Source organism: Alosa pseudoharengus, unplaced genomic scaffold, assembly GCF_046254945.1.
Source record: "Alosa pseudoharengus isolate Yale_2024_CS ecotype anadromous, Long Island Sound unplaced genomic scaffold, YU_APseudo_1.1 YU_APseudo_1.1_scf_24, whole genome shotgun sequence".
Classification (NCBI taxonomy): domain Eukaryota; kingdom Metazoa; phylum Chordata; class Actinopteri; order Clupeiformes; family Clupeidae; genus Alosa; species Alosa pseudoharengus.
This window is the reverse complement of record NW_027468689.1, coordinates 18,407,849-18,417,848: the sequence shown is the minus strand read 5'-3', so window position 1 is coordinate 18,417,848 and position 10,000 is coordinate 18,407,849. Positions and strand designations below refer to the sequence as shown.

Below are 10,000 nucleotides of genomic sequence, written 5' to 3'. Positions count from 1 at the left end.
AAGTTGCCATTTATAAGAGGGAAGATACCAATCTACCAAAGAGGAGGGGGAGGGGTGGGCTTAATAACTTGGGCCGAGGCCAGGTATTCTCTTGTCTCTCTCACACAATTACCTTTAATATAATATCCTCTTCATCTCTCTTTCTCTCTATCTCTCTATTCTTCTACATCCATCCATTCCTCATTCTCCCTCTCCATCACTCTCCTGCTCTTTTTTGTCTACCCCTCTCTCCCTCTCTCTGTCTCTGAATCGGTCTTTTTCCTTCCCCCCCCCCCTCCCAGAGGAACTGTAAAGTGACCCACTGCTCTCTGTCTCCTTACGGTGTCCATATTTAACATTTTATTGCGTCTCTCTCCGCTGCTGACCACTGACCAATCAGAGAGCTCCCTCGGGCCACTGTGCGTTCTTTAAGACAAGTGGAGACCTTTGCAGTTCTTTTGAACCTTCCCTCTTTAAATCGTCTCCGGGTCGGTCGTTGTCCTCCATGACATTGTCTTAACATAGATGTCACCCACTAGTTACTTTTACTGTGACACAGGCAAAATGGTGGACCATCAGGAAGCTGCAGAAAACAGTGAGGATTCTTGTGTCATTGTCGTTTGTTGCCATTACTTGTGAATGTTGCTAATTTCAGATATACACAGGTGAGGCGTTAAATTCATAGTAGCAAAATCACCAACAAAGCACAATCTGTTGATTGCAAGCTTAGCTTCTTTTTTTTTTGTTTTTTTTTTATTTTAGTGTTGTGCTTTCTTGGATATTTTCACGAGTAGTCATGTCCGCTGTCATTAACTCACCCTACAATCTTCCTTTTTACAAGAATTTTAAGTAGGCACCCATAGTGTCATTCCATTCTGTGCAGTACCATATAATACATTATTTTGGTGTGTGTGTGTGTGTGTGTGTGTGTGTGTGTGTGTGTGTGTGTGTGTGTGTGTGTGTGTGGCTGACCCTGGGCCCCTAAATCATCCAACTGCAATGGCATGACTCAAAAATGTGAGGTATGCTCGGATCGTGTTTGTATCAGTGCTGTGCCCTTGTTAAGACTCGGGTGGTGTTCCCATTCATCCCCTCGTTCCCTCCATCCTTCTCTGTGTTTGCTGTGGGCTGAGGACATTAGGAGTGACCTACATGGAGCAGGAGAGTCGTAAACAGCAGTAGGGGAGACTGTAGCGTGTAGCCTTGCTCATCTCTCACTCTCACAGGCTCTAATTGAAGACAGCTCCTATTGTTTGTGGCTGCTCGTTAAACAGACTCGCCCCCCACGCTCTTTATCTCTTTCACGATCGCTCCCTTTCTCTCGTTCTCGTTTTCACTGTTTGTCTCTACCTCTGTCTGGTACTCTCTATCACCAGTTCACTGTATTTATATTTATATGTATTGACTACAGGTCTACGCTCTCTCTCTCTTTCTCTCTCTCTCTCTCTCATGTGGGCCCTTTGTCTCTACCCTTCTCTTCACATCATTCTTTCACTCCTTCACATCATTTATTCTGTTTTTTTTTTGTCAGGTTTACTTTCTTCATGTCTTTCTTTCTCTCTGTCTCTCTTCCTCTTTTCTTTTCTCACTCCTTCAGCAGCAGTATAATGGTGTACTCTCTCTCTCTCTCCCTCTCTCTCTGTCTCTCCTGCAGATGCTGGCTCTGGCTCGGGGGATGATGGTAAGTCGATGAGTTGCTGTCTCACCCGTTTCTTTTGTCTGGTCTCAGAACATGAATGCTGTTTGCTTCACCCTGAGGAGTTATAGACCAAAATGCAGAACACACACACACACACACACACACACACACACACACACACACACACACACGCACACACAAACTTCCTGCGATTAACTGCTAATTTTGTAATAGAACTCTCCATTTGTCAGATACAGTACACACAACACACAAAAAAGACACAACACACAGACTCAAAAATATTCTCTTTTCTTGTTTTTGTACCAGAAGTGCTGCACGCACACGCACACACACACACACACACACACACACACACACACACACACACACACACACACACACACACAAAATAAATATTTCATACGCTTTTGCTGTAACATGTTGATCTCCTCACACCTCTCTTCAGTGGAGCTGTTGGTGGGCTGATGAGTGATTTAATGTCTGATTTGTCACAACACTCCCCCGTCAGAAGCTCCACAGCAGGGTGTCCCTCAGTGTGTGGTATTAAAATGACACAGGCACACGATGAAAGGTTATATTATTGGCACAGCTCTGTGAAGTGAGACACGCAGAAACAAGACGTTTGATCAGGAAGTGAACAAAAAAAATCACGAAACTGTGTAGGTGTTGGCATTCAGATGAAATCACGTAACCTCCCGGGAGGGAAGAAAAGAGAGAGGGAGAAGGGAGGGAAGAAAAGAGAGAGGGAGAAGGGAGGGAAGAAAAGAGAGAGGGAGAAGGGAGGGATGATGAAATAAATAACGTTTATTTATATAACAATTTAATCACACTGGAGGCTGCTCGTCAGAATCAAAAAATGACAGAATGACAGCAGAGTTGCATCAGAGTTATACCAATCTAATGACTATTAGTGGAAAAAAGGACATGCATAATTGAAGGAACTTTGAATTAATAAACCAACTCGACATAACTGGAGGTATATATAGACACAGATTTCTGTACGGTGAATGAGTATATGTATTCAACATCTCAATATTTTCATTTCCATTAAAGACGAAAAACTATGGGGAGAAAGAGAGAGAAATAGAAGAGAGAGAGAGAACAAATGATTATGATTGAAACCAAGAAAGTCAAAATAGAGCAGAAGAGGGCGAGGAAGGAGAGAGATGGACAGAGAGAGAAAGAGAAAGGAGAAATAAATGGAGGGGGTAGCAGGAAATGATGTGATAAGAAAAAGGTGAGAAGGAGAGGAAACTGTGAAGGCTGAGTGTGAGATAAATAGCTTCTAGATGCAGGGGAAGAGGAAGTGAGATGGAGGGATTATGATTCACATGGAGAGAGAAAGAAAAACAGGAAGAAGAAAAAACATGATATCATTAGTTAAGGAGCTGCTAATGAAGGAAAGAAAGAAAGATCAAGTTAGATTTTTATACAGCAATTCCTCCAGAGCAGAGATGCTCAAGCAGTGTGAGTGTGAGTGTGAGTGTGTGTGTGTTTGTGTGTGTGTGTGTGTTGTTTTAGATGACACTGCCATGTTCTCTTTCAGTCGAGGACACTCAACGTTAACTAATGGGAAGTCATCCCTGCATGTCATCGATCTGAACCAACCTCTAATCACCTGTCTTCGGGAATTGAGTCATGCACCGCGATGAACTAGTCCTCTTTTCATTCGTCTGTGACCCTCAAGCTAATGAAGGAAAGAAAGAAAGAAAGAAAGAAAGAAAGAAAGAAAGAAAGATCAAGTCAGGATTTTTATACACCAATTCCTCCAGAGCAGAGATGGTCAAGCAGTGTGAGTGTGAATGTGTGAGTGTGTGTGTGTGTGTGTGTGCGCGCACGTGTGTGTGTGTGTTATTTTAGATGACACTGCCATGTTCTTTCAGTCGAGAACACTCGACGTTAACCAATGGAAAGTCATCCTTGCATGTCATCGATCTGAACCAACCTGTAATCACCTGTCTTCGGGAATTTAGTCGTGCACCGTGATGAACTAGTCCTCTTTTCATTTATCAGCGACCCTCAAGCTCTCGAACTACAAGGAAGGAAGCCTCAAACCCACCAGCAAGCTAAAGCTCACATAATAGAAGTTTCCCTCACAAGCCTTGCCAGCTATTCACCTGTCGACAGGCCTCCACTTTTTCAGCGCGGCATTTTATTCCTGTCGATCTATGTGTGTGCCCATAATAACAGTCTCTTCATCAGGTGGCGGAGCTGTGTAGAGTGCAGACCGCTCTGGCGGCTGATGCCTGCCACTGTCGACATATTGTCGCCTTTTTGACCAGGACGTGACAACCAGACAGTCGGTGACAGAAGTGTTTCAGTGCTTGAGCAACATTGTCAACCAGCAGAGGGACACTGGCCATACACTGGCCATGTGTGCCCACACCCGCCACTGACCCCTTGTGTCTTTTCGTTCGCTCTCCTGATCTCTCCCCCATGACTACTCCGGCGCCTGTGAACCGCTGTGCTCCGCCGCCGCATCACACTCACTCTGCTTGTGCAATATTGTCGACTCGACGTGTTTGCAGTAGTAGCACCCCGCAGATGTGTTCTCTGCGAATATATGACCACTGTTGCAATGAGTGCTGTGGTTTATGTCTCCCCATTGGTTAACGTTGAGTGAACTCGACTGAAAGAGAACATAAGGTTACACTCTTAAAACGAATGTGTTGAAAAACAACACAACTTGCATTGTTTTTAACACATCTCTATGCCCAGATAGGGACAACACAGTTTGTGTCGTTTCCAACACATTTGTTTTAAGGTTATGTATAACCTTGGTTCTCTGAAGGATAACATGAGACGTTAACCTATTGTGGCCTCATTGACTCGTTGAACCTGACCATTTGGTCACTTTGGCCTCTAAGTCTAATTCTCTAAGACAGGTGATTACTGTTTTGTCGATGACGTCATGTGGGTTGGTCACCTGACCATTGGTTAACATCTTGTGTTCTCCTTCAGAGAACCAAGGTTATATTCATAACCTTACGTTTGTTGGTAAGAGATTGGAATTGCATGGATTTCCCCTCAGCACCATTTAACTCACACTAAGTTACCATGGCCTTTTAACTCCCCCACCCTTCTCTTCATTTCTCCCTCAATATCTCCCTCTGTCTCCTTTCCTCTCTTCCTCTCTCTTACCTTTCACCCATCTCTCTTTCTCTCTCTCTCTCTCTCTCTCTCTCTCTCTCTCTCACTCTCTCTCTTTCTCTCTCTCTCTGCCCTGCGTTTGTCAGTGTTGCTGGCTGAGCTGTAGCGGTAGCTGTAGAGGTTGCCTCAGCAGAATGAGGAGAAATCAATAAGGCAGTGCTCTTAAGTAGTTTTGGGGGGAAAGTTTCAAAAGGCCATTAGTCTAGGCCCTGTGGCCTGTAATTGGGTTTTGGTGTTGACTCTGAATGCCTTTTATCAGCGCAGAGGGATGAGCCTGAACACAGAAAGGGGAGGGGAGAGAGATGAGTTTGTGTGTGTGTGTGTGTGTGTGTGTGTGTGTGATTATCTGTCTGTGTGTTTGAGATGTAGCCTCTATCTGAATGAGATGCAAGAAGACAGTGCTGCTAACGAGGCGAGCTATAATGAGGTTCGCATCTGGACCACTCCCTGGCCACAAACACCAAACCCCCCCCCCCCCCCAAACACACACACACACACACACACGTACATCCTGTTACTGCATTCATTAGCCTCATGTCAGGCTCTCTTCCTGTTCTTCCTTTATCCTCTGTCTACTGGAGATCAGACAGAGAGCCATGAGAACTGAAGAGGGAAAATTTAGAGTGTTAACACTGAAATGTGTGGCACTAATTGTTTTGTGGCGTCTGGATATTTCTGTTCACGCCTGTGAGTGTGTGAGTTTGTGGGTGTATCATCTGTTTGATTGTCTGACGTGATGTGTCTACTGTGTTGGTGTAGGCCTGTGTTTCTCAGAATGTTTACAGTAATTATATCTCTTATATGTGTCTACATACTGTACACATATGGGTCTCCTTGTTTTATATACAGTACATGCATTTTCCCAAACATGTCTATGTTGTGGTCTCTGACTATGTCTATGTGTATTTCATGTTTGGGTGTGAAATGTTTGTGTGTGTGTGTGTGTGTGTGTGTGTGTGTGTGTGTGTGTGTGTGTGTGTGTGTGTGTGCGCTCATGTGTGTGCATGACATCCCTCTCCTGTGTTTCCCCCAGCTGGTGGTGAGGGCTCAGCAGAGACCAGCCAGAGAGAGACGTCCACCTGCGACATCTGCCAGTTCGGCGCCGAGTGTGACGAGGACGCAGAGGACGTCTGGTCAGTACTGAGCTCTTCATCGCCACTGAGCAACACTACTTAACACTGACCATACTCAACACTGACCATACTCAACACTGACCATATTCAATACTGACCGTACTCAAAACTGAACATACTCAACACTGACCGTATTCAATACTGACCATATTCAATACTGAGCAATACTCAATACTGAGAATACTCAACAATGACCATAATCAATACTGAGCAATACTCAACACTAAGCAATACTCCTCACTGACCGTACTCAACACTGACCATACTCAATTCATGGGTTTCATCAGGTCCCGTTCCACAGGTGTATAAAATCAAGCACCTTAATTATCAATGCAGACTGCATGGTGCTTGATTAATACACCTGTGGAAAAGGACCTGATGAAACCCATGAATACTGAGCAATACTCAACACTTAGCAATAATCAACACCAAGCAGCTTACTGAACACCTAGCAATACTCAACACTGAGCAATACCCAACACTGTGCACACACAACACTGAGCTCTCAAAACAGTAGATGCCACTGGCTCAGATCAGGCTGAGATTAGTTTCAGATCCGTACCAGGGTCATCTCACTAGTATACTCACTAGTATGAATACTCAACGCTGAGCAGCATACTGCTACACTATGAACACTGAGATTACTCAACACTGTGCAGTGTGCACTCAATACAGCAGATGCTTCTGGCTGAGATCAGCATCAGACCTGTACCAGGGGCATTGTCTACAGCACCTGGTGCTATTCCTGCTGTGTTTTCCTGTGTCTGGATATAATTATAATGTACTCAATGGGGTGGACTGTTTAATTGCTTGTTTGTTTTTGTGTGGCGATGGATGTGTGTGTCTGATGTGATTTTATGGCTACCCAAAGTTGGGCTGAATTGATAAAAAAAAAAAAAGAATTTGTTGTTAGCTGGGTGGCATGCACATGTATTCTCTGGTCATGACTGCGTGTGTTGAGCCCTTTGACCTAGAAGTGACCTGGAAGGACACATCTGTATGATCATGGCAAGCTGTAGTTGGGGTCACTTGCTCCAGGGTTGAGCATCTCTTGTTTCTGGGGAGACTACTGCCTTGGAGGATATTTTTAGCCGCGGAGGGTGGGAGGTGGGGGTTGAGGGTGTTGGCGGTTGGGGGGGGGGTTAGGCTGTCTGCCTGTCGTGTGATTGGGTTCGTGCTTCCCTCAGCCCCGTCTCGCCCCTCATTATGCCACTCCTCAAACCGCAGCTGAGACCCGAGACGTGTTCCACCGGAGAGCCGCCCGGATCCGGCGCGGGTTCGCCGCGGAGTCGACGGCTCGCTTGTTTCGTCTGGGTCCCCTTATTTGCCTAAAACGCCACGCTGTGCCACTCAGTCTAGCAGGCCCCATGTTAATTGGATTTCCGCAGGGATTACGCAGGTTGCTGCCGACTCAATCTGCAGAAATGATGGATCGAGACGGGGAGGTGGAGGGGCGATGGGTGGGTGGTAGGGTGATGGGGGTGTGAGTACGAAGGAAAGGAGGATGGAGGGACAGAGAGTTAGAGACGAAGTGGTGTTTTTTTTAAATCAGAGGGCAGATGGAAAAGAAATATTGAGAGAAAGAAAGTGCGAGGATGAAAATAAAGTATGTGTGTGTGAGAGAGCAAGTGAGAAATGAAAGAGAAAAAGAGAGAGAGGATGAAAAGTGAGGAAGAGAAAAAAGGGGGGAAAGAGAGATGGAAAGAGAGTGAAGTCAGAGAGAGAGGGGGGGTGAAGAGAGTGAATGGAGAGGAGAGGACATGGTGAATGAGGGTGAGGGAAAACATGAAAGAGAGTTTTGGTGAATGAGAGAAGCACATGAGAGGGATGAGAGGAATAAGTGAAGGAGGAAAAGGAGAAATGTGAAAGATAGAGAGAAAGCGAGAGAGAGAGAGATGGAGAGGAAACAGAGTGGCGGAGAGCAGTACGGAAAGCAGCTGCTCACTTTAGTTTGGTCTCCATCTAATGGAGTTCCCAAAGTGCTGGGATTAATGCCTCACGGCCTAAGGCAGTCAATTATCATTCAAATAGCTCAGCTGAGCTCTCGGCTTGAAAAGTGTGTAGTGTGTGTGTGTGTGTGTGTGTGTGTGTGTGTGTGTAATCTTTAAATTAATCCACACTGACCACTTCTCTCTCAGTTAGAGAGCAGTTCTATCCCTGCTATCTTGTAGCACTTCCCATTTCCACTAATCAACTAACAGTGGTTCCAATTGCGTCCTGGATTCCTGTCAGTTGGCATGAACATGTCTAATTAGACATGTATAATTAATCAGTAATTGATCCAGGCACTTGAGTTAACGATCTCATTACCTCCTGAGGTGAGCCAATCACAGGTAGGGTTCAGCCAGGTTAAAGGTATGAAGGTGCTGCTTTTAATGCCACGGTCTAATGCTTAATCGCTAATGGCCCTGATCGAGCCTCCACAACATGGAGTCTAGAATGGATATACTCTTACGCCCTTATGGCCTGGTGCAAATTAATTGAAAGTCAATGTAAAGAAGGAGATCGGGTCAATTTCTTCAAAGTGTAAAGGAAATTGTCTGGAGAATGTTCCAATGAGCGTATTCGTTTTGTCTTGTTTTAAGTCCTGTGCTCTAAGAATTGTGAAGAAATACGATTGACTGACTAAGGCCAGCACCCATCCTTGTTCCTCTAAAAGTACAGAGGCCTGTAGAGGTTTGTAGTGGTTCTTAGAGGAGAGGTCAGTGTGTACAGCCTTAGTAGTGTTTTTTTTTCGAGGCATCTCAGATCCACATGTTCCAGTAATTTGTTTCTCGGCAGAAAACTCTTTGTCAGACAGATGTATACCTGGTCTGGCATTGGACTGCTAGATATGTGTAATGCCAAGGCTAGATTCATCTCAGTGTAATGCCGTTGACTTATCCCAAGGAATGGAGACGGAGGCTGGAAGTAGACTTTCTGAACCCATTCACGTACAGACTAAGCACAAGGCAGTTGGAGGTGTCGATCTACTACAAAAACCCTTCATTTGTATAAATAAATAAATAAATAAATAAATGGAATTCACTTGTTCATATTGCAACACATATTACTCTCAGTTTATTTTCCTTACTTCTCACATGTTACTTTAACAGGGTCTGACAGGGTACTTCTATATCTTTTTCATAGATTCATCCCAGCATAGGCTGCTATCGGTGATGCACTTGTCCAGCTTGCGTCAAGTGTGTTGGATGTTTTGACAGACCATGAAGGGCTCGACATAAACCCCTAAACCTGGATAACTTAGCTCTCGTTAATAACTTAAAAAGTCTTGGACACTTATGAGGATGTAGCTACAGGCACTGTGGACCGTGGTATTTTATTAGTCCGAGATTCATTATAACTGTCATCGTCTAAGCTTCCAAATGAAGTGCCAAAACAGGAATAAAAAGGGGGGGGAACGTGGCGGTCAGCACTGCTGTGCTCGACATGGAGGGTCAGTGTCTGGTCAGTGGGAAGACAAACAGGGAGATTTGGGGGGTTTCTGGCATGGGGTTCCTTCCGCACACCTCCACCTGTGAGAAGATGGTGGCGTGCATGTTAGTGTGAGTGTGTCTCGCACACTCGGAGATCCAGAAAGTAAAAGTTGTGCGGCTCTCGGTGCCAGCTCATGGATTTTAATGAACTCCCCAGAGGACGCTTTGAGGTTTGTTCCATCGATTATACATTCTGGTGGAGCACAGCAGAATTTGAAAATAAACTTTTCACCGCCACACTTGCCGCATGTGTGTGCATGTGTGAGAGAGAGAGGGGGAGAAGACAGGGGGGGGCCTGCTTGTATATTTACTGTATGTGAGAGTCTGTGTTTGTGTGTGTGTGTGTGTGTCTGTGTGACTAAATTGGAGGATTAATTCATGGCGGGGGTAATTGGGGGATGTTAGCTGCCAGTGTGCCTTGCTGGGCCCAACTATGTTTGTACTGACTGTGATAGGCAATTAGCTGCTACATCTGGTGCTATTGATTCTGTCTGGCCCTTAAACTGAGAAGCTCTGGGCCCCACTTATAAATGCATACCCACCCAGCCCATCGCAACACTAATCACATTTTTTCTCCCTGGCATGTACAAGACCGTGTTGCC

General features: G+C 45.2%; 1 protein-coding gene across 1 annotated transcript in view; it reads left to right on the top strand.

Moving 5' to 3' along the window:
* Positions 1-10,000, top strand: part of tmeff2b (transmembrane protein with EGF-like and two follistatin-like domains 2b) — a 58,808-nt gene that overhangs the window by 35,603 nt on the left and 13,205 nt on the right. The window contains exons 4-5 of the mRNA XM_076302666.1: positions 1,634-1,660; positions 5,823-5,922. Of these exons, the coding sequence (XP_076158781.1) occupies positions 1,634-1,660; positions 5,823-5,922 (127 nt within the window). The remainder of the gene's footprint in view (positions 1-1,633; positions 1,661-5,822; positions 5,923-10,000) is intronic.